Consider the following 26,471-nt stretch of genomic DNA (forward strand, 5'->3'; position numbering starts at 1 on the left):
CAATAAAAGACAACAAAAAGAATAAAAACAACGTCTTAACAATAGTACAAAGAAAGACTAGAAAAAGAAAAAAAAAAAAAAAAAAAGAACAAGCGGCGGTTTTGTACGTACTGGGTGGAGAGAGAGTCGCCACCCCAGCCCAAAACCAAAAAGAAGTTGTCCCCGGGCGGGCTCGAACCGCCGATCGTCACGATACGATACATGCAATGTCTTCGTATTATAAGCGTGAAGCCTTAACCAACTTGGCCACGAGGACCTGCCAACTCGACCATCCGGTCTATGTTGTTGGTAATGGTGGGGCATGCTTGAGTCATATAGAGCGAATGTCATTAAGTCATCATCAAAACACTTTTACGTAATTGTCGACCCTAAACCATGGGTTCTTATGGGGTTGTTGTTTACCTCCCGAAATCGGTATATATTCGGCCGTTCTGGGTGTTTTCTTTATTGTTGTTTGTGGGGTATAGGTAGTTGCGATATGGTGGTTTTTGCGATACTTGGATGGTGGGCTGGGTTGGGCGGCACAGGTACAGTACGCGACTTTGAACTCAGTGACTTCGGTCTTCTTTGCATGACACAACTCGTCCTGGGCAAGTGTTATTGCTCCTTCTTCACGAGCGAACGCTCTCTAGTCCATACTCGAAACACGTCACTATTCACTTAGGGCGGTACCGTTCTACTTGAGGTATAAATTGCTCATCTGTCCTGTTCCTCTTATTTGAGCCAATCCCTCCCCTACGCTCAATACCACCCCTCGCAGTCGCCATTCAGACCCGCGCTCCCGGCGACGAATATTCCTGCCAGTACCTTCCTTTAAAATGCACGGAACTACCGTGATTCAATATCCTCATCCAGTTCATGGGCCAGAAACAAAGCACCCCTCTCCTTTATCCTTCCTCCGATTCAATGATTTGCTTACCAACCCGCGCCCCATGAAATTCCACCATAGTATGCAAGCACGATGTCTCCAATACCATAGCCGCGCCTCGCCCCCTCTATGTGCGGCACCTGTCTCTCCAAGCCAGCAAGCCAGCTTGAGTGCCTTCGTTTGGATCTCTGCGAAACAAAAACGGATAATGATTTTATGATATCCTGCATCGCGTCGAGTCTTATTCTCAAACGTCGCATTCGCTGTGTGGATCGAACCGCTCGTTGCGGCCCGCTTCCTGATCACGGCTGACAAGTGCCCCGAAATAGCCGCGCCGGGGGTGGCTTGATCTCGGCTGGAGAGGGGGGTGCTTATGGGTAGGTAGTGGGGCAGTCCGTCGCAGGGCCGGCAATATCACAGTGAGCACTAACGAGAAGGACTAATGGTGGATGGACACCAGCGAGGTCTAACATGGGTACTATGTACATTGCTACGTACGTTGACGACCATTCGCTGCTGCGTATACTGAGTCCAAGGTGGATACCACAGACCAAGAGACATGGGTACGAGACTACAACAACCTTTCATCGTATGGTACATGGCCGCCAATAATAATCCGCCAGAACAGCAGTCTAATCTCCTACAATCAACGAAGAAAAGTCCCAAGGGTCCCGCCCCTGTCCATCAGTTCCCAACCGCCAACTCATGCACAATCGCCGCCACCTCCTCCGGCTTCGTGAAGGTCGGACAATGACCTGTCTCCACCTCAAACGTCCTCACCGGACGCCCCGTCTCCCGCTCCATCACCTCAACAAGATCCTTCTGATACTGAAGCGGCACATTCATATCCAACGTCGCTTGGATGTACGCCACCCGCGGAACCTCGCGCCACGCACAGCGCTGCACCTTCTCATGCCAGGCCCCGCCATTATGGGGCCGGAAGGCCGCGACATAGGCCTCGATCTCCTCGTCGGACCGCCCCGGCCCCACAATCAGACCCTTCGGATCCCGACTGACGGTTGTCTTGTCCTCTGCGAAGTCGAAAGCGAGCGGCATGTATTCGCCGTGGCCGTGCGCCTCGACGACATCAATCATCGACGTGCCCTCGGTCACAGCGAAGGCGGCAATGTATATGAGCTGGCGCACACCGCCCGATAGGCCCTGGGCCTCGCGCTGGGTGGTCGAGAGGCCCGTGAGCGCGTTGGTGCCCACCTGCCCGCCGTAGGAGTGCATGAGCACGATGACCTCGCGGCCGGCCTCGACCAGGCTCTCGACATAGGTGTGGATCAGGTCGCTGTCGTCCTCGAGGTGGGCGTTGGGCGGGCGCACGCCGTTCATGGTCAGTAGGCGCGGAACGTGGACTTCGTGGCCGCGCTTGCGGAGGGCGGCCGTGAAATCGGAATAGTGGGAGGGCGAGTGCCATGCGCCGTGGACTATGACGATTGCCTGGGGCTTGGTGGTGGGATTGGTGGCCATGATTGTGTTGCGTGAGTGGGAGGGTAGGTAGGTAGCTAAGTGGGTGATCGATAGATGGGGTAGATTGACGAGGAGGAAGTGGCGGGGTCGTGCAGGTCGCTTCTTATTTATTTTGGAGCCTGGTGGAGCTTGGGAAGAAAATAGTGGATTCGTAGTTCAGCTCGGTGGAGAGAGGTACCGTAAGCACTAAACCACAGGGCTCGTGGGCTGATTATATACACTAAGATTAGTGCCAGCTGAGCCATTGTCCTCGGCGCCCGCAGCGTTGATCCTTTAGCCCCAGGGAGCAACTCGATATCGGCTGTCCCGACCAATTCATACCAAGAGTACACGAGGTGCATCGTCTTGGTTTTTTTCTTGCATATTTACTTGCACATGATGGGTTTGAATTGTACTGTATGCCATTCCACTTCATATTGGCACTCTGCTAGGCAAAGAAAAGGAGCTTCTGTGATTAACTAGCAGTCGAATTGGTAACTTCGGGTGTGAGAGTGATTCGCCCGTTCTGATATCCCGTGGTTGCATCTTCGATATTGCCCTGGACTATATGTCCTCTCCTCTCATGAACTAAATTATTCCTCTTAATCTCCCTCCTAATCCGCTGATAGTCAACTCGGAGCCCGCGCTACGAGGCACAGGGATACACTTCCAAGATATATTGATACTTCTACCACCAGAATCCAAAGCTCTCATATATAGTGACAACATATACAACAAGTCCATCCACGGTAAGTTAAATGTCCAACAACAGGATCCTTCAATAGCTTCTTGATTACACCTGTTCACAAGGGTCGGTTGGGGCTTGTTTCCCTGGCTTGGAGGCATAGTCTTGGTCCTCTTCGTCATCTGGATCCTCATCGTCGTCTGGTAAGTAGGCCGGATCTGATAAATCGCTCGAGGCTTCCGAGCTCGAGCTTGATCTTCTCGAGGGAACTGGTGTACCAGGACGGCCTTTGCACGACTTGAACAACTCAAAACGGACTCCCACCGCGGTGTCTGGGTCGGACTCCTCGCCTATTGAAGTATCTGGGTTAGCACAAGCCCCGATGGGGGTATCAGAGTCCGAATCGGACCAACTTCGCATCGAGATATCTGAATCAGACAGTCGCCGCCCATGTGCTCCCCAATCCGACTGCCCCCCCATCGAGGTATCCGAATCAGACTCTGAGTCGGACCAGCCCCCCATCGAGACATCAGAGTCCTTGTCATCAGAGACGCCTCCCATGGTAAGATCATCTTCAGGCTCGGGATCCTTCAATGGAGGCGCGTCCGTCATCTCTATATCCTCGGGTTCCGGGGCCTTACTGCTGTCAAACCCCCAGCCCCACAACACCCTGGCCGAATTGTCTTCGAAGTCGTATGGATCGAGGAGTGGGCGATACCAATTGACTTTCTTGTTCTTCTTGCCGTTCTTGCCATTGCCGTTGTTGTTATTGTTGTTGTTTTTATTGTTGTTTCCCTTGTTGTTGAAGAAGCCACCGCCTTTTCCACCGCGGTTGTTGTTGTTATTATTACACCCCCCTCTGCCGCCATTATTGTTTCTGTTGTTGTTGTTGTTAGTGTTGTTAAACCCACCTCTTCCCCGATTGTTGTTTCCGCCGTTGTTGTTTCTGTTATTGTTGTTGAATCCACCTCTGCCACCCTGATTGTTGAAACCGCCCCCTCTTCCACCACCGCGATTATTCTGGTTATTGAAACCACCTCTACCGCCTCTGCCGCCGCCTCTGTTCCCACCTCTCATCTGAGCGGCCGTTGGTGGATGCCACTTAACTCCCTAGCGGCGAAGATTATCGTTTCTTTTGTTTTGTATGGTGTCCGTTGTCGAGACTATTCCTCGGATCGAAGACATTGATATGAAGCAACCCTGCTGCTTGTGTCGTCCCTAAGAAAGAAAAATATATAACGTGGTAGCCAGGCCAGCCGGGGGCGCGCGCGGAGGGGTGCCATTTCAGGGGGGAAATGTTTCTTATACCTTGGAAAGCGAGCATTGAACCCTTATGGCTGTATGCCACGGTTACTGGGAATCTCATGCTAAGCAACAAATCTGCTTGTTGAATTGCGTTCAAGTTCACTGTTGTATGTACAATGGTCTCCTTGTCATGAGGTTGAGACAAAGAGGCTTGAAGGGGATGTCAAAGACGCGGGGGATAAAGGCCTCGCATAATGCCATTGTTAGTTGGTTCTTGGGGGGATTTTGGGCGTAGGGCCTCCGTAGAGAGTGGCAGTGCCCTTTCTGGTGGCTGTGGTACCTGGTAGATGTCTCTACGTTGTGGGTGTGAGAGTAAGCTTTGTAGAGGCTTGGTTGTTTCTCGTATACCTTGTTCTTCGTGGGGTTTGTCTATGCTTTTCTACGGGGAGTCCGGGGCTACGGATATAGGATTGCCGCTACAGCCGTTCCATTGCTGTTGTTGCCGGGTCTACTATCAAAATAGTATGACGGTCATTGTGCTCGGCCTACGGATAGACTCATACTGTAGATGAAGGCCTTGATGGATAGTATGGTGTATGTATGCTATAGCAAGTCATTAGGTAGATCGGAGGCAGGTGCTTGCGATGTGGGGTATGAATATATTTAATGCCGTAACAGTGGCTCGTGGCCATGGACGGTGAGAAGGGGGACCTACCAGTATTAAAGATACCGAAAGGAGGGCTACCCTGTCCCATTCAGGCAGGAGGTTCCTGCTCAAGGGTGAGGGAGAGCGCCGTGGGGTGAAAGCAGAAGCGCAACAAAGGTACTGTACCACTAAGCCCTACCTTGGCACCGATGTATATTCCGCTACCCGCAGGCCGTTTTCTACCGACATGTTGCTCGATCCCCAATTCCAGTGACTGGATACTGCTCAGGAAAAGGCGCCTTTTTTTTTTTGTTACCCATCGCAGAAACCAATACGGAACGAATGGCCGTCCCACTATATTGTATCCAGACATAATACATACCGCAATCTTAACAGCATCCGCTTCGAGGATCTCAGTCAACTCTGGCAGCTAAACAACCAGGGCGCATATTGCTTTCCAAAGTCAGTCCCTATAACGGCATATCTGCATATTATTTCAACAATTCAGCCCGGGTGGTCTAGTGGTATGATTCTCGCTTAGGGATTCCAAACCCAAGCATATCTGCGAGAGGTCCCGCGTTCGATCCGCGGCTCGGGCCGATTATCTTTTTGATTTTGCTCATTTGCTGCTTGTCAGGTCCTAATCGAAGGAGAAAATCGCAGGCGCGAAATGGTGTTGTTTGTCCCCCGTGGACCCCCCAAGGCCGGGCTGTTGTGACACCAGGCGTGGTTCGTTGATTCTTTTTGTCCGTCCCCGATCCCGGCTTCCGTGGCCTGCGCAGCTTTATGGATTTATGGATTTAGTCCAAGTCAAAACTATAAGGCATATCCGCAGACACAATTCCTCGAGAGAGTGAAACATGCAAGAGGAGAAATTGCACTTTATTCCCTACACCTGAGTACAATCGCACGAAAATGACAACACATTGCTATGGATTTTACATATACTCTTTTGTTGATGGCTATTGTAGCAATCTGCCTAACAGGTACTGCACGTATCACATGCGCGCCAATCAGTCCCAAACCATGGAGGAATAGGTACCATAAACCTCAATTCAACTAGCCATCATCTAATGATGTGAACCGAGGACCACATGCAATTTCAAGGCGTAGCGCTATGTGGGTAAATTAAAAGTCTTTGATGTACAGTACAGTACAGTACATTGTATGCGTTGGGATATACTCATTAGATGCACCAGGATTCGGCTAGATCCGAGCCAGCCCTACTGCGATCCGGATCGGCGGTAGAACACAGAACTTCATGCACAATGACATACCAATCAACGCGTTGATGAGATCATAGGCTCAACACTTTTCAACCAACCGGGTCCCATAGCTCAGTTGGTTAGAGCGTAACGCTAATAACGTTAAAGTCGAGGGTTCGAGCCCCTCTGGGACCATCTTTTTGCCATTCGTTCTTCCTTCGCCTGTTTTCCTTTTTTTTTTTCTTATCAAGTCACCTCTAGTACCGTATTCAGCGTGCAGTGACAGGAGGCGACGGAAGAGTCCAGCGTTATAGCCAATTGAGTAGTCGCCGCGGGCCCGGTGGCCGGCTCATAGTAGTCCTGGTAATGCTTCCCTGGACATCACTGCTAGGGAATTCAATACTGCCTCTAACACGGCTTCTGGGGCCGGAAAGGTTTGTTGTGCAGGTTGGCGGTATCCGAGAGTAATATATACGTATGCGAGAACACAAAGCCTCCAGGTGAGGGATGGTATCTCTATGGCACTGTGATATTGACAAACCTAAGCCGCCCTATTCATATGAGATTAGGAGAGTCCAGAAGAAGGAAGATTATCCGTTGAGTATACCACCAGGGAATAGGCCGAGAAGATAGACCAGAGATTTATTCAAGGTTATGTACATCCACATCCCAAAGCAAAATCCCGTTCATCCCACCGGATGGCCCTGACATTTTAACATACAGCTTGCCTTCCCCCCCGGGTTTTTTTCTCTTTCAAACCCATCCTGTCAACGGTCGTAGTTGACATGCCTTCAAACTCTTTTGCCCTGCGATAAGAAAGCTGCGTCTCCTCTTCCCGAGGACCAGTGACGTATGCTTCACGCCCTCTGCGCCGGCAGCTCTAGCCTGCCTGTTCGCCGGGACCGTTGCGTCGATGGAGCGTACGCGAGTCTCGCTTCCAGCCATAGAATACAGGAGGACACAGCCTGCCATAAAGCGCAGTGATAGCCACCGTTGCCACCGCCAAGAATCAAGATCATGAAGTCTGTAGTGGTAATAGCATACTGATACATGCTATCAGCATCGAAGTGGCCTAGTCAATCGACCGGGTCTTTGTGGCTGTTGCGTCGCATTGATTCTTGCAAACTTCGAATCTCAATACGGTACAGCTCGTGGAGATACTCCGTTACCGACCTTCCCAGGTCGTGTGTGTGTTCTGGCAGCAGTGGCAGTGGCAGAACCGACGATGCATGAAATAACGCTCGAAGAGGTCATCGGTAGTGTATAGTCCGATGGTGTCAAGTAGGATCGACACTAAATAAGTGTGCTGCTGCAATAGCTCAAGAGATTCTGGCTGGGACAAAGCCTGCAATCGACCTAGTTATCCACACATTATCAAGCACCCACCCAGTTGGAAAATTCATGTCCGCGGAAGATATCAAGGTGACGTATATCTTGTTTTGATATGGTGAGATAAATACACAGGAAAGATATTTCTGTGAAACGGGACTGATACGACTGCTCTTTTGGCTAGTCTGATCAGAAAGCAATGTAGCCAGGACTTTGAGATGTTGATCAGGATCCAGCCTGTGCTTCTCGGAAACTTTCATTGGGGTGGCACAATGCGCCTGCCAATGTGATCGGACGCTAAAACCGGAAGATTTTGCTCGACATAAGAGAATCCACCCTGGCTTAAACTTCGAATAATATGAACTAGAAGAAATCGAAATGCTGTAGATAGAATGGGATGTGTGGTTGAGATGCTTGTTGTGTATGCATCATAGAGACCGTATGACGCTAGTCATGCATATCGAATAGGCCTACAGCCAGAAGATAGATCACCTGGATAGTTTAATGCTTTCTGCGGCATCGGTGTTGGTCTACACCTCTGGATTGCCACGACTTTGCGCACTGTCTTCTTCACATAAGGGTGCCAAGATCATAGATCATTCATTCAATGCCGCACGGTAATTGCACACGACGTTGAACCCTCCAGGATAGCCGGTTTGGATCACAACACTCCCGCATTTAAGGCAGTTGCTGGTGATCTGAACAGAAGATCCGCTGCTGTAATGGCCCACAAAGAGATAATACCTACCCATTTGCCATCTTACGCTCCTCTGCCAACAGCTGTGCGAGGCTGCTCTGATACTCAAGCAACTCGTCGGTCAATCTCTCGGGTTTCTTCAGTCTTGCATTTAAGATCTGCAGGACTCGGAAGGATGCATCGCGCGTGAAGAGACTGACGCGACTGTCCCCCCCCCCAGGAAATTGTCGGCTAGTGCGGCACTTTCGAAGTCGAAATACCTCCGTCGTCCGTTGGCACCGCCGTCTTAGAAAGTTCTATCCTGGACAGGGAACCACTGGGCCGCCTCCTTGGGATACCAGTCACCGGGACCCTCCGAATTGGGTCCAGTCGCCGGCCCCCGGACTGATTGGTGATCATTTGTCCCTTCTTGGCACTCTCAAAGTTGGCTTGGACGGCGCGAATTCGATTGGTTTCCTCTAAAATCTCGGGATCGTAGCAGATATACAGATTACCGTGGTCATCAAGTTTCTCCAGCAGATCTGCCAGATCACCCCATCTGGCCGGTGGCTCGAAGAACATCACGAGTTGAGCCACGGCTAGTTCCGGGCCAGAAGAGGGGACCCGGCAGCCGATCAGTGAGATCTGTCCCTTATTGAACTGTGTCACACGCTCAAACCTGACATCATCGAGCAGCCTGGAATGCACCAGCGTAAATTTATTCCCAAGAAACTTCTGCAGGCTCTCGGCTTGGGCAATAGTCTCAGCTGCTAGGAGTGTTGTAGCTGTAGATATTAGTATAAATCAAAAAGAGAGAGAGAGAGTGAGAGAGACCGGCTAGACTTACCCGGCTTTTTATCACCTGCCTCAGACAGAAGCTTGCGGATCTCCTCGAATCGGGTCGACTTTGGCGAGAGTAAGTAGTTGATATTCCCTCTTTTCTTCCAGAGATCAGGACTCTCAATGGTGACGAGCTGGGAGTGATATGCTTGCATAGCAGCAGGGATAGGCATGGTGGTATTGCTGATCACAAGAAGAGTGGGCGATGCAGCAGAAAGTGACTGCAAAGCCAAAGGACAATGATGACCACAACCCGACTCAGTGTCTAACAAAGTATCGCCTTCATCTAGGATAACAGTACTGACATCCTCGGGCACAATTTCGCGGTTGCGGAGATCTTTGAAGAGCTTGCCAGGAGTAGTCACAATGAGCCTCTGGGCCTCTCTAGTGGAGGAGAGTGGACTAGCAGGCCCACCGAGGCCAACGAGACATGAGACCGTGAGTGTGCCATGGCTCAACGCAATGATGTTTCCGATTCCTGCAGCTTGAACTGCCGCCTCTTTGGTGGATGTCACGAAGATGGTGCTTTTCGACCGGGCAAAAACAACCGTCAGCAGGGCAGCCGTTGTTCGGCCTGTCCTTGGGCCCCCCGTCACTTTGCATGACATCCTGTTTACTACTTGGGTGATGTTGGTTCTCTGTAGACGAGAGAGGGGCGAGTTTTCCAGTGCTCTCATCAGTTCAGGTGGTAGATCCATGAGCTCAACCTCGTGGAACCCCTCCCGAGTTTGAGGGGCCTACTCTGTAAGAAAGAAATTATCAGTATCCAAGAGCTTTGTTACCATTAGAGGGAGTGAAGTTTCACTTACAGGCAGTGTTCGGGGTTAATAGCATAATCGGGAGCTGTGGATGCCATTTTCACCAAGGCCTAGCTAGAGAAGACTTATGATTATCGGACTGAATGGAGTATTAGAAAAGGATTAGGTACCCGAGATAGACAAGGTTCAGTTAGAGAGAAAAAAAAGAGCAGGAAAATGAAGAGGAGTCGGATAGGATGGTAGAAGGAAGAGGGAAAATGAAGAGGAGTTGGAGACGATGAAAGAAGGTGTTTGGTGGCCCAGGGGCCGTAGGGCCGCGAAAAAGGGAGGGGGGAGGATGAGGAGGAGATGGAGAGGATGGCCGAAGGAAGAAGAAGAAGGCGAAAGGGGGTATAGAGAGAGAATGGGGAACAACACATTCACTATTCTGACCTTTAGGCAACGATCTGGATGGCTGTTTCATTCACGAATCGTCCCAAAGTTTCCAGCCAGTTTGATATCCACACTGGAGCAACCGAGTCCCTGCCTGATTAGGATTAGTCTGTAAGCAACGACCTGGAGGCTTCAATAGCAAACTGCGAGTAGGAACTGTAATCTTGTACCTATAGTCTATTCCTACGACCTTGAACACCGCCGCACTCAGTAGCAATGATTACCAGGTTCCCCAAAAGCACACTGAACAAGAGATAGCATCTGCGCCGGGCCCTGGTATTGTGGACATGTGGAACATCTAGAGGACACCCTGACTTGAATCATCTGCACAGAAAGAATATTGCAATCGCACCCTTGATGGCTGCCGGTGATGATCATACAAGGCGACCATGAGATCTCCATGTCCCGTCAGAATTGGTACCCTCAGGCCCTGCTGGACTTGCGAAGCGCGCCCTAGAAACCCGTCTGGACAGCAGGAGTTGCACACAGGACAGGCCCTTATACTTCCAGCATAGTAATAGCCTTGTCTATTGGTTTCTACATCGATAGTATCCATCCATACCATAATGATAGTTGAGCAAGATGATACCTTCCATGAGATACCGGATTTGAGCTGTTGGTGGAGTAAAAAGTAGGCAGTATTGGCTGTCCTCTAGCTACCAAGAACTCTTGTCACAGTCTTCGACCGGGTCTCATAGCCTCAGCCCTGCAAGAGAAAATCCTAGTGCGTATCTGGCATAGAATGACACCAAGATCCCGACGGAGGCAGATTTGATCTGAGTCTTGCCAGGGGACCATTGAGCACGATCTGAAGTATTGGCCTGAGCGTAACGCCTTATCTCCAAGCATGAGCTGATCAAACCGAGTTGATCACCTGTGACCTTCGGGGGGTGGCGTGCCTTTGAGCATCACGCGACTGCATTGGGAAGTCCCTCATGCTCCTTGACATATAAACCACCCTCTCTCTAATCCTTCGAGGGCTCGAATCACACGACTAGTGTGCCTGAGTGAGACCGTCTTTATCCTTCGCCTTTGAGGAGTACTAAACACTTTCTAATAAAGTGCATACGTTTCTTTTAGATCGGCAGCTTCAGCCTTTATAAGTCACTTGCTGCCCTGTCGATATTAAGCCGGCTGCGCTGAAGGACATAATAGTCCAGGTAGTAAGTAGCCAGTTGGGGCTGATAGTACCAAGCAGGTCTCCTTGGGCCTCAAAAGGGCAGTATCAAGCATGGGTCAGGTCTCCACTGGTCCGCAGACGAGCGGTGCCGAATCTCACTCACTGGCATCAATGCGCACAGATACATGGATGAGATTCAGGTTGGAGGGAGAAGAGTTAGAATGCCCGAGAATCAGACATCGGAATTCTCTGCCTACGTTTTGGAGGTACATGACAAGATGTACAATCCACCGGCTACCATGAAGGCAACGATGTGATCGACAATAGGATACTGTAGTAAGTTCATATCCGCCATGCATAATTTTACTGTACAAATTACTGTAGATCTAGAAGATAAGATGAGGCTTACTACATAGAACTTAAGTTTAGAAGACCTTCAAGCTAGATCAGAGATTGGCCAATGAGTACCAGACTGCAGTACTGCTACCGTCAACTTGCAGACTCATGATTGTCACCACAGTTGTGAATAATTCAAGCGTCTGTATACAGTAGTTCGGCGAGACTGTGCGCATGGATGATCCCGATCTGTAGCTGGCTTGAATTTGTCACATGTCCTAAATATATGCTCTCCCATCATATCTTCAAAGCGTCAAATCAGTCAAAGAAGACAGGGAATTTCGTGATTGAGCAGAATTTGTTGTATTTCATACTTCTTCCTAAGGGAGGTCGCAGCGTTGAGGGCTTGCTGTCTCCGGTTCCTTTTCAATGATTTTATCGTGTCCGGAGGCTGCGAGGGTCTGGATTCCAGGCTAAGATGGATTGGGTAAGGTCTCACAAGATGATGCGTCGCGGCGTTCGGCCGTTAGTGGAACTTGACATCCTGTCCGTGAGACATGCAAGAGACCTAACACACAGGCAGGAATAGGCTCAGAGGTGTCGATTGATAAGTAGAGGCTGTGCGAACCTCCCGAGCCATCTAGGCAGTTGAAAAAAATGATCAAATTACATAGTAGGGTTCTCAGGGTCTCAAGCTCAAACAATGATGACAACTAACGGGTGAGGCATTGATTTAAGTAACAAAGGTGGAAGACCATCTGATGCTCTGTGGCACGGTAAGTCGATCCACTATTAACCCACCCGCCTTTGTGGCAGTGCATTTTTCCAGCAACCCAGAAACACTACTCCGTAAAAGACCATAATTACCGATGGAAGAATTGTGGCCAGTTCCACGAATGGATTACTGAACAATACGCCATGCTGACGGTGTGTAATTTATCGCTGGAGATCCACGGGATTTTCTTAGCACTACCTATAGGTGGCCACTTCAGTCCTGGGTACTCCTATCGAACGAGTCCTCAGAGGCCAAAACAAGAACCACTGGGTTAACATGCAAGGCTCGAATATGCTTGGCAGGACTTCGATTTCTCTCTCTCTCCCTCTTTCCCTCGTGGACAGCAGGCAAGAAAGCCTAGAAGAAGCAAAGAATAGAAGTCAAATAGGGAAACCGACCAGTCATGATCGTCATGGTTAAGACATGCAGGACTCCAGGCTCAGGACTGAACACTGTTGCTAAATTTGGTGCGGCCTCCAAGTGGGATCGAATGATTGGAGAGTCGGAGACTCGGAGACAGTCCCGGAACGTCGGTTACGCGGGGGGAGAAATCCTACTGGTACTGGTACTACTGGTACCGAGTAGGTAGAAAGGAGTGAGGCGTGGTCAGGGCAAGGAAACAATAATCACGTTCAAAATGATCAATATGATCAATATTAACTGGAATCATTGCTTCAGATTGTACATAATCGACTACTCCGTCCTAGCCCCATGTCATCAAATTGTCATCAAATGAAGGAAAGATGTGGTCAGTGTGTGTGTGTGCTGTTGCTGCACTGCAGCCTCTCCGAGTGATCCACGGCGATCCATCGGCTGGTGTGGATTGTGGAATGATAGACAGGCAGGCAGGGGCAGGGGGGGGGGGGGGGTGACGCTCATTACTGGAAGAGATGCGGGAGCTAAAAAGAGCGGGTTGAAGTACATGCAATTGATGACGCCAGCCCCCCCGTACTTAGTACTCCTCTGTAATTTCATTCTTATTGATTTCCATCTATCGTCCCCCAGGCAATAGTCTGGTCTCCTCTTCATGTAGATAGGTACCATATTCCCGTAGTTGGACATACCAACTTACCAAGTATCCTGAGCAACTAGACTACTCCGTCGTATTATGGGAAATAATTATCCAAACATCTATCTCCCTTTCGTATTGAAGAGTCCCCGCTTGACGGGGTTGTCTCAGACAAAGACTGCCTGGCCAGTCAGCTGTTACACACTTAAGGTCGAACATCAACTAAAACACTTTTTACACTTACACTTACACTTAAGTTACTGTGTACACTGAACACTCAGTGAACAAACCTCCAGACCCACTGGGCAAAGTATCATCTTCGTCTGCTCCCCCCCCTCTCTCTTGTACCTCCTCTCTCTCTTTCTGGTCTTCATCTTTCGCTTTTCTTTTTCAATCAACTACCCTACCTTCTGTTCTCCATTCGCTTTGCGACCTCTCTATTCACCTTATCTCTCTTCTCTCTCCTCCACCTCCACCACCTCCTCCTTCCCGCTCGCTCCATTCGCATTCCCTCCGTTTCGCTCACAAACATCAAACTCAAACAAACTACATCCCGCGCGATCCCTTCTTCTGCCCGATCCGCTGACTCGCCGGACGGACTTTGGACGTCAAGTGGCCTCGTCACAGGCGCTTGTGCGCTGACTACGCATCTCCTCGCTAACTATTACTTGCCTCTCCGCTCTTTTCGCCTCCAACACTCACTACCGGTAACTTCATGGAACCAGACTTCCGCCGTTCCTAGTCTTGGCAGGCCCCGACACACCTCGTCGCTGTCTTTCGCTGCGAAGGAGCTGGTCTCAATTGGCATTTCCCCTCCCCGATACTTTACACTTCTCGTTTCCACCTTCGTTCCATCGCATCGCCAGTGGGCTTCATCATTCGCGCGAGCTGCTGCGTCTGCCGGGTCTCAGCAACATTATACCGTGGGCCTAAAACTGGTTTCTCCCTCAACTTATTGTTACTATTTTAGTTCCGATTCTGGGCATCATGGGTCGCTCGCGAGGTAGGGAGTTCGTTCTCACTTGCTTTGGAAAGCGCTATACTGACACCAGATTCTCTCCCCAGTGTTATCGTTGATGTCGGTTTTCGGCGGCTCCTCTCGCAAAGATAACCCCAGCCAACACCATCGGACCGCGTCGGCTTCAGTCACTTTGAACAACCCCCCGTTTAGGAATGATCCTCCGACGCCAGATACCACTTCACCTGTTGATGCGTCGCCGATTAGTGGGACATCGAACGCGGAACGACGAATCTCGTCACGACCCGACTCGACCTATTTTTCGCACAATCCCCCTCTGGTGGAGTTTTCGCAAGACACACCGCCAGAACTTCAGCCTATATTCGGCCATCTCAACAGCCATGCCAACAAACTATATCACGAAGGTTATTTCTTGAAGTTAAATGACTTGGATACTCGTATGTGTCTCGCTGCAGCTCATTAAGGTTTGAGTTGGGACTAATCGATGGGAATTGCAGACGGCCGGCCGTGTTCCGACCGACAATGGGTCGAATGTTATGCGCAACTCGTCGGGACTGCTCTTTCTCTTTGGGATGCCGCAGCGCTGGACGAGGCGGGAGAGGAAGGTGACGTTCGCCCAACATTCATCAACTTGGCGGATGCTTCGATCAAGATGGTAGGATCTGCATAAACCCCCTCTTGGCGTTCCGGACCGGCACTAGTCTAGCCCCGATACTGACTGGCATCCACTCATCAAGCTCGAAACACTACCAACTCGAAACCAGGAGGTACAGTCATTGAAGAACATACTGAGCATATGCTCCGCGGGCCAGAATCGATATCTCCTCCACTTCAATTCTTTCCATTCTTTGACGCAATGGACTGCAGCCATACGCTTGGCTTTGTTCGAGCACACCTCATTGTACGAGGCGTATACTGGCTCGATCATTGCTGGCAAAGGAAAGAGTCTGAACAATGTCAAACATATTCTCGAGCGCAACCGATTCAAACATGAAGACTGGGCTCGTGTGAGATTTGGCGCGGGAACGCCATGGAAGCGATGTTGGTTCGTCGTTACTCCCCCAAATGAGAAGGAGTTTCAAAAAGCGCAGAAGTCGATCAAGAAGTCGGCATATGACCGCGCCCCTCGACTAGTCACAGGCCATATCAAGTTTTATGAAACGAAGAAAACCAAGAAAGCGACGCCGATTGCTACTATCACCGACGCTTACGCTGCTTACGCGATATACCCACAGTCGAAGCCGTTGATTGACCAGTCGACTTTAGTCAAAATAGAAGGGAGAATCACAGTCCATTCACAACCGGAATCCACCTCCGAAGGGTTCGTCTTCGTCATGCCTGAAGTCCACCCAGCTGTTTCGGGCTTCGAAATGATGCTCCGCTTTCTGATACCAACCTTTGACACGTTCAACCTCTATGGAAGGCCGACTCGGCTGCTCGCCGCCACCAATCACATTAAAAGTATCATGTTCGCATTTCCTAACCGGCGACGTTATGGTTACTTGGATATTCTAGATATCTCCAGTCTCATGCAGACACCTGGAAGCCAGAATTGGAGCGAAGCGGAATGGAGGAGGCAGCTCAAGGAGGCTACTTCACGGCGCATGGCAACAGCTGGAAGCCGGACTAGTAGTGTTTCTGGAAGCAAGCCACGCTTTCGGTCCAGTCTTCCAAGCCGTCAAGGCGGCAATGTTCGCGCTGGACCCAATCAGCGCAATATGACTCCCCCCGAGAATCGACCAGGCTACAACCAGTCTACTGATGCTATCGTTCGCGCAGGGCCTGAAAGTGATCCTATCTCCCCAGTACATCACGCGCGTGGTGCTTCTGATTTCGCTGGGCTTGCCTCTCAGGCCCAGGTTCCTGTTTCTCTTAGCGACAGCTCCCCGCCATCATCATCTCACGAACATCCGCCAAACGGAGAACGAGCCCGCGATAGTGACCGTAGCAGTGTGGAGGGTGAGCCAAACCCTCATGCAGATCCTGCGGCCGAAGCTGTTGGTCAACAGTTCCGCCCTGTGTCGCCTCCTTCGCCGGTAGCCCAACCGCCTGCTTTCACTCACGGACCGGGAGAGGTTCCCCCTACCCGGCCTAGGCCGTCGTCCGACTTAAGGAAAGTCAATAACAGGATGTCGGACGCCACTCTTACACAGCTTGTGGCGGCTTCCGGGGGTTTAAGTCGTCTTGGTCCTGATGTGCCGGCAGAAAACCGAGCGACGACGACAGACTCGAACGAGCCCAGTCCAATAACCCCAGGCAGTGTATCTATCGAGCACTATGCAGACTGGGTGAACCCGGAGGCAATTAGGAGCAGCAATCCACAACCTGCCCCGCCTGTTGGGCCTCGCTCTCGTGCCTTCGGGCCACCACTGGCTATACCTAAGGCACGTGGTCTGCGCCTAGATACTACAAAGGCTGTCAAGAGGAAGCCCGTACCTCAGCAGTACGCTGGGGAGCCAGATTCTTCGAGCATGACGGGGGAGCCCAGCTTTGATGATCTTCGTCACACTGTTAATGAAGAGGCCCTCAACTGGGTTGGTAGCCGCCAGCTATCATTCACATCGCGAGAACCAGGGAACCGCCAAGACGAGGGAAGCATTTACGACGATGAGTCGGCTGCGTCCCCTGATTATGCTAGTACAAAAGGGTCTGTCTACAGCAAGCGCTCGGTCAAGTCGATCCCTCGACCTAGGATGGGAGTCATGAAGACGGTAGGCACGGTGCCTGACAAGAAGGATTATGTCATTGGCGACGCGCATTACGCTCTTGAACAGTCGGCAGAGCCCAATCCTGACATTCCCACTATCGACTTTGGCCCGACAATGACTTTGATGCCTACCACCGCACGGCCTACTACCTCGGAGACCTATAAAAAATTGGGTCACGAGAGGAGCGCATCAAATGTAACAGAAAAACAAGCTCCCCCGCACCACATGGAGCGCTCGCATTCTCGGTCACCCAGCATGATGTGGCAGCCGGGCATGGCTGCTCCGCGACCAACCACTCCTGGCCGACTCACACCAGAGCAATTTGTGCAACAACGGTCAGCTCCCAGCCCGCCTGCTCATGTCCATCACCGGACTCTATCTTCATCAGCAACGGTAAAATTAGCACCAGCTCTCCCTCGGCCCCTTTCTGGAGAATGGACGAGCGGCTCCAGGCAACAACCGCACCCGTCTGGCCACAGAGAGGGCCCGGCGCGTCCTCACTCTCGTGGCGCTAGTACTGTCATGAACTACGATGAACTCTCGTCGCATTTGTCGGCCCGCGAGCAGGAGCATGTCTCTCGTATGACCGGCGCTCCGCTGCTTGATTTCTCCGGCGGGCACAAGCCTCAAGTGACTCCTGTTAATCCCATGGGTCTGGTTGGGGCCATTGATGCTCGAGAGCGCGAGAAGAAGAGCATCCGCGAAGGGGTTTCCAACCAGATGGTGCAGCACGCCATCGCACAGCGTCAGCAGCACTGGCAACAACAACAACAGCAGCAGCAGCCGATGCCCGCACAGCCCCAGACTCAGCCATATGGCCAAGATAACCACTACAGCGTGTATAACCTTCCTGCAGCCAGTCGGACCTGGGATGCTCTCAACCAGCCTTACTATCCAGAAGAGCCGCGGCGCCAGTCGTGGTACGGGCAATACTTCGCTGCGCAAAAGTCACGGACGCCCCCAGCGCATCATCACACTCAATCTCCCGGCCAGCCAACTGGTTATTTCAGTAATGCCAACGCCAGCCATTACTAGGGGAACATTTGCGCGCGGATTGGGCGTTGCTTTGTGCCGACTCACCATCTTGTACTCATTTTGCTCGCTTCGTTCTCGCTTGAGATCTGATAATGCCGATCTCTAGTTGCTATCTCTTTTTGCCTTATCTCTTTTTGTGTTGTTTCGTTTTGTTTTCCTTTCTGAAGGTCTCGATGCATATTAGAGAGCTAGAACTCGAAGACTCCGGTTGGTCGATTGCTGTTTTGCTTTTTTTTTGTGGGTTGGTAGCGTTTCGTTCTTAGCATCACTCGGCGTTATTATCTGGGGGATTATGTTTTCTTTTTTCTCGATGTTGCTGGCGTTCAACTCACGCAGCTTTGTTTTCTAGAAGGTGCTTTGATATCCCATGAGGGCAGGAACTTTTTTTTTTCCCGTCCTGCGAGTTGCTCCACGGTTAACAGTCGGATAAACCCATTGCTCTGCAGTGCACTTCACAAGATGCTTTCTGCACGACGCAAAGTAATCGTGCTCGAAGGGTTGATGTGCTAGTCAAGTTGCAGAAAATCGTTACATATCTCGCTTCTACGAAGCCGCTTCATCACTAGGCATTTACCCTACTCATTCCCGGGTACCCTGTAGTCGCCCACTTGCTATTGGCAGTCCTTAATCCTGCTTGGTCTTCGAGCTAATTCATTCGCAGAAAATGAAAAACAAATCCGGCCACCACCTCCACCCTTCTCTCTCCTGGAAGTATAGGAACGTGTTAGCCATAGCCCTAAGTTGTACTCAACCACCGTCATTTCATATGAGAAGCAGATGTGGGAGCAGCGGTGTGGGAAGATCAAGATAGGAACCTCTCGAAAGGCACATAAGAAAGTATAAGACGTAAATTTCAGTAAGCAACAAGCTGGCGCAAGCACACTTGCAAATTGCAGGAGGAGGCAACGGAGTTTACTCTGATCTGTTGTGAGTGTCGATCAATTCCAAACCCCCCGACTTGATTACTCTTTACGAAGTGCTGTGGAGGAAGAATGCAGAGGCGTTCGGCATTGTCTATTGGTCGCCATCATATCACGGTATAGAGACTATGCAGAAACGCTCAAATGAATTAGTCTATCTGATGACACGACATGATTTGAAATCTGCCCCGAAGAACTACTACTTCTGTTTCCTTGCCGCCAGGATCGGCTGCATCAGAAACTCGTCGTGAGCCAGCTCCTCAGCGGAGGGTCGCTCCTCCGGCAACCACCGGAAGATGCGCCGGAGGAAGTTCAGGAAGATTGTCTTGTCGGCGCCCTGGAAGTGCTGGATTCGTCGGTCCAGGGACTGGCGGGGGATGCGGATGGAGCCCTTCCAGTTTCCTACATTGCCGATAAGTTGGTATCAGCGAGTTCGAACCGCGTAGCAGGGGTAGTTTTGGGGATAGGTCATACCTCGTTCATCGAAGAATCTGGCACACTTGCTGCTTCTGCTACTACTACACCTCTGGACAAATTCTGGCGGGGGAGGCCCCATCAGCGAGACCAGCTCGGCGAGATGCTGCTCGTTGCACAGGACCCCGTGGGTTTTTCCGGAGAATAGATGCTCGTCTTGCATGAAATCCCATGCCTATTCACTCGGATCGGATCAGCGTGGGGGTACAGTACAAGTAGATCGAGGGCTAAGGGATTCTTTGGGGGCTGAAACCACAACTCACCATCACACCAATGGACCAGACATCCACCTTGCAGTCCCACTCCATCCCCATAATGACCTCTGGCGCGCGGTAGATCCCCGGCATGATATCGCCCTGATATCTCTCGTGGCCGAACCGCGCCTCCCCGAGGTCCGAGAGAACCGGTAGCCCTTCGCAGGCGGGCATGGATCGAGAGCGGTAGATGGTCCGGTCGTCCAGGACTTTCCGGGCGATTGGTTGCGTCATCTCGTCCTCTTCGATGGCGGATAGTATGGCGCTGTCATCGATCTTTTGGAGGATGTTGTTGGGGGATATGTCTGTTGTTTGGTCGGTGTTTGCTGGTCAGCGAAGGGTCTCTTGATTCAGATGAGAGGATCAAGAAATTGAGGAGCGACAATGCTGTTACCGGTGTGAACGGTCTGATTCGCGTGGAGAAACGACAGCGCGATCAGGGTCAGTTGGAGACTCCGTTGCCCCAGTTCCGTGGGCAGGGTGCACCCATTCATGTACTTGGTCATGTTCATCCCGCAGGCCTTGTACACCAGGCACCGGTGCTTCCCGTGGGGTCCGGAGACCACGAAGGATTTCAGCACCAGCCGCACGAGAGCCTTTCCTGCATGGTCCGGGGTGTTTCGGAGGTGCTCGGAGACGGCGACTTCGTGCGCGGGATCGTGGCCCTGCGCGCATACCTTGAGGGTGCGGTATCCATGGGTCCTGAGGGCTGAGTTCAGTTTCCTTCCGTTTGTTTCGTGTGCGAATCATCTCGCTTTGCGACTCTTTTGAAGTTGCATGTATCATGGCTCCAACGGGTGAAAACGTACAAAAGATCTCGACAAAGCCAAACGGTCGACGAGGTGCCGTATCCGAGCTTAGCGACGACCTGGTATCGGGTCGCGAAGACTTCGCCAAGGTGGACAGGGTAGAAGTGTTTCGGTTCATAGTAGGGGAGCTGCTCTTCTTCCAGTGGCTCCGACGGATCAAGCTTTGCGAAGCCCGATGTAGGGAATTGATGTGGAGGGAGCGGCGTGGTTGTCGTCTGAGTTCGAATGGGAGTATAGCGCAACCCCGCGGATGTTATTAAGGCATGGTGGCGGGGAGACGGTAGGATGCGCTCGAGTGGACGGATCAATAATCTAGGTTTGCGGCAGATCGTGAACATGGTCTCATGGAATCGTGGAACATCATACTTTACAGTTAAAAGAAACAAAAAAGAAGGCCTCGAGGAATGGAATCGGTCGCGTGCGCCGAGAGGGGGAAGTTTCCTGCTTCTACTTGTGAGTGTAGTTACTATAACGTCATAAGCGGTGGTGGCCGCACCCCCCGGGTTTGGTCATCCATGCTTGCTGGGAGTCCAGATTCCAGGGCCCGGTATTCGCCACTGGATCTCTGCCCTATCTTCTGGATAGAAACAGATTATACCCCAAAATACTCAATTGATTTCATCTTGAGAAATATGCTAATTCAAACTTCCAATGGATATGATAGTATGTGTACCATGGTGTATGGACCTAAAACGCCTGGACTGCCTGAGTGCCCTGCCTTGCTGATGCTCCTGCGCAGCTGTCTGTTTTCCCTTGGATTTTCGAAGTACTTCTCTTATCTTTTGTTCTTTTTCTAAATTTTTTATTGTGTATGTCTCCCGTGGTCTGCTGAACATAGAAGCAGAGCACAATCTCAATGCGAATGAAGCTTCTTCATCTTGTTGACGCCCTCATACAGCCCACGATCAATGGCAGCGGCCACTGTCAGAGTACCACCGACAATCGCGCAGACTCCAGTCAAGAATCCGGTGAAGGTCTTAGGGCGAGCTTCGCGGTTGATGACCTTCATCGGGGATATGTCATAGTTGAAGAAGACGCCGGGGATACCGTTGGCGGCATGGAGTCGCTCCTTGTGGCCTTCGTCGGAGGCGTCGCCGCCCCGCAGGGATCGCTTGTGAGAGGTCACCGAGTACTGGTGGGTCTCGATGCTTCCCTCGGCTCCGTAGGCAATTCCATGAGCTCCGAGAGGGGCCTTGTCATAGGCGCTGTGGATGGAGGACGAGAATAGCGGATCCCAGCCCAAGGGAAGGTACGAAGTCGAGACCACCTTGACAAAGTACATGAAGTTGTAGCCAGGTTCACTAGTCTCCTGTTTCGTGTTGTCCAGGGGGTTGGTGTGGTGATGATCGGTCCATTGCCAGCGATCGGACAGCTCGTCAGGCAGCTGGGGTCCGAATCGTAGCTGGTGGATCTCGTGGGTCATGGTGTGTTTCTCGTTCTCGGCCAGGTTAGGCTCGAAGAACGTGGCGAGGTCGTGCACATGGAGATTGCCACTGGTGAAACTGCGCCCAGGCGCGATGTGGAAGTTACCGATCACCTTGTTGACGCGGAGGACACCCTCGAGGCGGCAGCCTTCCCGGCGCTGCGCATCGATACGCTCCGCATACCCCTCAAGATCACACTGTTCAATGTTCTCTCCCTTGCCGAAGGCCCATTGCTTTTGGGCATAAGCTTCGCGGACCTCTTCGCAGGTGTTGCAGCAGCCAGCCTTGATGGCACCGGCAGGTGCGGGTGCGCCACCACATTCGCCGCAGTAATCGGGGTCCAGGTGCTTAGCGGTCTCTTTCGAAGAATGACTAGATTGGAAGCAGCACGGTCAGCGATAGCCAGCAAGGAAGAACAAGGGGATTCCAAGCTTACAGCTCCAGAGCTTTCACATCAATCACGCGACCTCCTTCAGCCTCTGAAGTCAAGCGCACCTTGTTGATACCATGAGCCACGCCCGTCTGTTGCTCGCCTGACACATCCATAACGTCGAGGGTCAACATTTCGCAAGGGAGTCGGGGGAAGGTCATGTTCAGATGAATCTCCATCTTCTCGCCTGTTTCGCGCCAGAGGTCGTTCAGTCAGTCTTGCTTCATTTCTCATGCAATCTCACGCAGAAGAGAAGAGTATTTTGTCATACCTCTTGACTTATCGACCACCAACTCGGGCAGAACCACTACGCGCCTGTAGTCCACCCATTCTCCCCATACAAGCCAGAATATAACCAGCAACGATGCTATGGTGATAACTCCTCCAGACGTGGTTCGAACGCGCGCATCTTCGACCGTTTTGGCGAACGCATCTAACCTTGTAAATCGTGATTTGGCCGGCATCTCTCTAACAGATTGACGACCATGCGAAGAGGGTCGTCGGATATGTGGAAGGGTGCGCGGTCTTCGTTATGGACCGGAGATCAGCTATTTAGTGCCCGCGATCAAGGCAGGGGCGGCGTCTGGTAGATAATGACTGAAGTTGAATGTTAGCCAACTGGGTTGAGGTTGCTCAATGGGACAGAATATCTGGAAAACAGATCAGGGGACGTACGTGAATGAGTGAGGTGGGTAGGACAGTAAGTTTCCAGCACAAAGCAAATCCTCTCCTGGGAGTGACGACTGGCGTGCGACTTCAATGGAACAAGCTGTCCTGTTAAGCTGAAGCGGAGAACTACTGACTGGACTTAACGGTGCGGGTATCAGGCCAATACCGAGTACGGGGGGTATTGTTGCAATTTTACTCCTTATAGATTAGCCTGGTACGGTTATCTACCGACGTGCATGCATCAATACGAAGGTATTACCAACAGTGCCAAAGGACAGACTACAGACTCTGATTGGACATTCTTGGATACAGTGCCTGATAGCGGGTCACGTGGTAGCTATCAGTTGCAGGGCGGTCTGCTGTCCGCTCACGTGATGCGCATCGCCGGGTGCACGTCACTTTTTCTGCTGACTCTTTTGGCTTGTCTCTAAACTAGCTTCTGCCTTTTCATTGTTCCATTATTCCCCTCCTTCAGACCTCCACTCTGAGGTTGGTTGGTGGTACTCTCTCAAACGCACCAGAGGTTCCCCAAATTTAGGACACCGATTCAAAGAATCTTTCTTTCATCTCATCCCACTCGACCTCGCAGGCGACTTCTTTCAACATCTTTTTTTGAATGCCGTTTGCCTGATTCTGGACGACAAAGCGCGCAGCGCTCCATCTGCCTACAAAAGCCTCTCGCGCATCGTCGACGCCCGATTTCGTCTCCTTCCAACACACAATCTTGTCGACGAACACCATCCATATTACGAATTTTCTCTTTGTTGCCCACTATGAAGAACGGAAAGGCTCGAGGCCGTCCCAGCGCTTCGGATCGCGGGGGCATCCGCAAGCGGGGTGCTGCGAAAAAGGTCGATCGGGAAGGTGATCTGGTCATGGATGGAAATACGTCTCAGGCCCGTGCGAAGAGAGGTCGTGGGGACTCTGTTCGATCCGGCGCTTCTTCTGGAACACGGTCTCAGACATCCACCCGAGCTATCGATGCCATTCAGAAGGCTATTTCCAGCAACTCGGAATCGCAACAAGCAAATATCCGGCAAGGTGGCCGGGCCAGTAATCTGGAACAGGTCAGGGTCAACAACTGGAAGGGGAGCAAGGCCAGATCGAATCCCGACGGCGGCCAAGAAAGCCTAATCGCCTTCCTCGAGAAGAAACTCAGCCCACCCGACGCGAGAGCTAGCGCACGCGCAAGGATCACTAAGGTATGTGCAACACCAGAACTTGCGATCATCGACATATGAGTTATCACCAGCGTCGTCCTCTCCGATGTGCTCTCGTTCTCAGTGATGGTACCTCCAGAACGACGGTCGACACTTGCTTCCGCTCATTTGGCATTTATTCCTTGGGATGATCGCGATCATGGGAGGTCTCTTGCGCCTTACTAACGTTCACTAGTCGCGGCTCGAAGGCGACGCGATCATCGTGTCTATCAAGCCGGAGCTGTTAAACAGAATGCTTCAGCTTAACGGCTTTAACTTTGCAGGCAAAATTTTGGAAATTGAAAAATATGATGAAGCTGGGATAGACCAGTCGATGCTACCTGTGAATGGTAGCACGCCCACGGCCGCCGACACGAAGGCTAAGATGACTGCTTTCCTCGCCAAACGGTTTAACCGAGAAAACAAGCTCCTTGATCTCTCGGATCTACACAACGATCCGGATCTCATCGCCATGGGGATTTTCCAAAGCACATCAACTGAATCCAAGTTTTTTCCTGCGCTGATGAAAGTTTGGGAGCTGAATCTCAGCCTGGTGTTCGACAGCCCCGCCGCGCGTCGCCAGGCGGTCGAGAGTGTCAGTCTGAGGGCCAACAAGCTTGAGAATCTTAAGATGGTCACCACCTTGGCGCAAGCCTTCCCAGACTTGAAAAACCTCGACCTTTCGCACAACGACTTCAAGGACGCACAGTCCTTGCTGGTATGGCGCCACAAATTCGAAAATCTCGAGCTCCTGGACCTCTCCAACACCCCTTTCAGTGCCGACCCTACGTTTAAGGACACCATGCTCAAGTGGTATCTCAAACTCCGAGTCCTCAATGGTATCGAAGTTCGGACCGCAGAAGAATTGGCCGCACTGAAGAAATCCCCGATTCCTGTCCAGGCACCGTATTTCCGGGACGAGGGCTGCATTGCCGAGAACTTCATTAGAGCTTTCTTCTCGGGCTACGACAATGACCGGAACGGTTTGCTCGATAGCGTATACGACAACGAATCCACATTCACTCTTAACATCAACACCGCCGCTCCCAGAGCCCAGCAAGCTGATGTTGCAGCCTGGGACGCGTACATCAAGAATAGCAGGAACCTGCTCAGAATCACGCACTTGACCGCAAGAATGTCTCGATCGCATAACGGTGCGGAGAAAATCCGCAAGCTATGGAACAGCCTTCCTGCTACAAGACATCCGGATATCGCGGCGCATCCTCAGGATTGGCTGATTGAGTGTTATCCGATCCCAGGACTGGCTGATCCGACCGGCCAGAGTCCCACTGGTGTTGGCGGCCTCTTGATCACAGTTCACGGTAAATACGACGAAATCGGCAAGGGCTCCAAGATCGACACGCGGAGCTTTGACAGAACTTTCGTATTAGGCCCTGGCGGTGGCGCGGGTGGAGTGAGAGTCATCAACGACATCCTATGTTGTCGCGCGTACGGCGGTAACGAAGCATGGGCTCCAGAAACCGAGGGAGCCGCTCAACCGGCGGCTCAACAGGCAACTCCCCAGCAGTCTATCGATCAGGCAGCTGTTCCTCAGCAGGTGGTGGGACCACCGGCCACCCCGGATGGGTATGGCATGCCTGCCCCCGGAAAGAGTGAGACTCAAGTGCAGCAAGAGCAACTCGTAATTCAGGTCATGAGCCAGACTGGAATGACCTTGCAGTACTCCGAGTTGGCTATCAGCGGAAATGGCTGGGACTTGGACAAAGCTTTGCAGGACTTTGCCAAGCTCAAGGTAAGACCAAACAGAAGACTGTTTGCAAAAGATATCCATACTAATCGATCTACAGGAACAGGGAACGTTGCCCCCTGAAGCCTTCCTAGCCGGAACAGTTTAAACACTCGACATCGCCGCTCGTCATCGACAGAACGGCGGGTTCACATCACACTTTGCTAGATCCCAATGGTGTTTGCTTGGAGTTACAATTTTGTCTTACTTTGACCTGGTCTGTTTTGCTGCTTCTTATTGCATGGCTCGGGCGAATGGCAATCGGGCTGAAGACTCAAATACTGAATCTAGTTTTTATTTTCATCTTATCCTGTTATGTATCAACCAAGACTACGAATATTATGTCCATAAACAAAGAGCCTGGGGCCTGGAGAACAATACCCCCTAGGCAGATTCATTACCATCCACACACTTTTCAATTGTCAATCGCTGTATGCGAAGAAA

The 26,471-nt window shown here is 51.4% G+C and overlaps 7 protein-coding genes and 3 non-coding genes across 10 annotated transcripts; 4 read left to right on the top strand and 6 right to left on the bottom strand.

The window, feature by feature from the left end:
* Positions 1-157: 157 nt before the first annotated feature.
* ASPACDRAFT_t135 lies at positions 158-256 on the bottom strand. The gene has a single exon. It is a non-coding gene; the product is annotated as a tRNA-Ile (tRNA).
* An 838-nt stretch (positions 257-1,094) lies between these two features.
* Positions 1,095-2,693, bottom strand: ASPACDRAFT_77848 (alpha/beta hydrolase). The gene has a single exon (XM_020205059.1). The coding sequence runs from the start codon at positions 2,342-2,344 to the stop codon at positions 1,553-1,555; it is 792 nt and encodes a 263-aa protein (XP_020057340.1). The 5' UTR covers positions 2,345-2,693; the 3' UTR covers positions 1,095-1,552.
* Positions 2,694-3,051: 358 nt separating this feature from the next.
* Positions 3,052-4,166, bottom strand: ASPACDRAFT_1887706 (uncharacterized protein). Its single transcript, XM_020198468.1, has one exon. The coding sequence runs from the start codon at positions 4,083-4,085 to the stop codon at positions 3,117-3,119; it is 969 nt and encodes a 322-aa protein (XP_020057341.1). The 5' UTR covers positions 4,086-4,166; the 3' UTR covers positions 3,052-3,116.
* A 1,240-nt stretch (positions 4,167-5,406) lies between these two features.
* Positions 5,407-5,498, top strand: ASPACDRAFT_t127. Its single transcript has one exon. It is a non-coding gene; the product is annotated as a tRNA-Pro (tRNA).
* A 727-nt stretch (positions 5,499-6,225) lies between these two features.
* On the top strand, positions 6,226-6,299 carry ASPACDRAFT_t128. Its single transcript has one exon. It is a non-coding gene; the product is annotated as a tRNA-Ile (tRNA).
* A 2,062-nt stretch (positions 6,300-8,361) lies between these two features.
* ASPACDRAFT_59805 (DEAD/DEAH box helicase family protein) lies at positions 8,362-9,805 on the bottom strand (the record flags this gene model as incomplete). Its single annotated transcript, XM_020203489.1, has 3 exons — positions 8,362-8,894; positions 8,957-9,528; positions 9,759-9,805. 3 exons carry the CDS (start codon positions 9,803-9,805, stop codon positions 8,362-8,364), a joined length of 1,152 nt encoding a protein of 383 aa, XP_020057342.1.
* A 4,561-nt stretch (positions 9,806-14,366) lies between these two features.
* On the top strand, positions 14,367-18,101 carry ASPACDRAFT_59806 (PH domain protein; the record flags this gene model as incomplete). The annotated part of the gene is made up of 4 exons (XM_020203490.1): positions 14,367-14,382; positions 14,445-14,795; positions 14,856-15,013; positions 15,060-18,101. The coding sequence occupies 4 exons, from the start codon at positions 14,367-14,369 to the stop codon at positions 18,099-18,101; spliced, it is 3,567 nt and encodes a 1,188-aa protein (XP_020057343.1).
* A 960-nt stretch (positions 18,102-19,061) lies between these two features.
* Positions 19,062-20,976, bottom strand: ASPACDRAFT_117676 (uncharacterized protein). The gene is made up of 5 exons (XM_020196091.1): positions 20,559-20,976; positions 20,144-20,451; positions 19,759-20,054; positions 19,496-19,670; positions 19,062-19,423 (listed from the first exon to the last, which is right to left on the bottom strand). Exons 1-5 carry the CDS (start codon positions 20,894-20,896, stop codon positions 19,221-19,223), a joined length of 1,320 nt encoding a protein of 439 aa, XP_020057344.1. The 5' UTR covers positions 20,897-20,976; the 3' UTR covers positions 19,062-19,220.
* A 177-nt stretch (positions 20,977-21,153) lies between these two features.
* ASPACDRAFT_1880436 (retrograde cargo receptor ERV46) lies at positions 21,154-23,254 on the bottom strand. The gene is made up of 4 exons (XM_020198201.1): positions 23,088-23,254; positions 22,684-23,009; positions 22,419-22,599; positions 21,154-22,354 (listed from the first exon to the last, which is right to left on the bottom strand). The coding sequence occupies exons 2-4, from the start codon at positions 22,874-22,876 to the stop codon at positions 21,412-21,414; spliced, it is 1,317 nt and encodes a 438-aa protein (XP_020057345.1). The 5' UTR covers positions 22,877-23,009; positions 23,088-23,254; the 3' UTR covers positions 21,154-21,411.
* Positions 23,255-23,611: 357 nt separating this feature from the next.
* Positions 23,612-26,425, top strand: ASPACDRAFT_77853 (mRNA export factor mexA). Its single transcript, XM_020205060.1, has 3 exons — positions 23,612-24,283; positions 24,477-26,033; positions 26,089-26,425. The coding sequence occupies exons 1-3, from the start codon at positions 23,855-23,857 to the stop codon at positions 26,134-26,136; spliced, it is 2,034 nt and encodes a 677-aa protein (XP_020057346.1). The 5' UTR covers positions 23,612-23,854; the 3' UTR covers positions 26,137-26,425.
* Positions 26,426-26,471: the final 46 nt, after the last annotated feature.

This window comes from Aspergillus aculeatus (genome assembly GCF_001890905.1).
Source record: "Aspergillus aculeatus ATCC 16872 unplaced genomic scaffold ASPACscaffold_6, whole genome shotgun sequence".
Classification (NCBI taxonomy): Eukaryota; Fungi; Ascomycota; class Eurotiomycetes; order Eurotiales; family Aspergillaceae; genus Aspergillus; species Aspergillus aculeatus.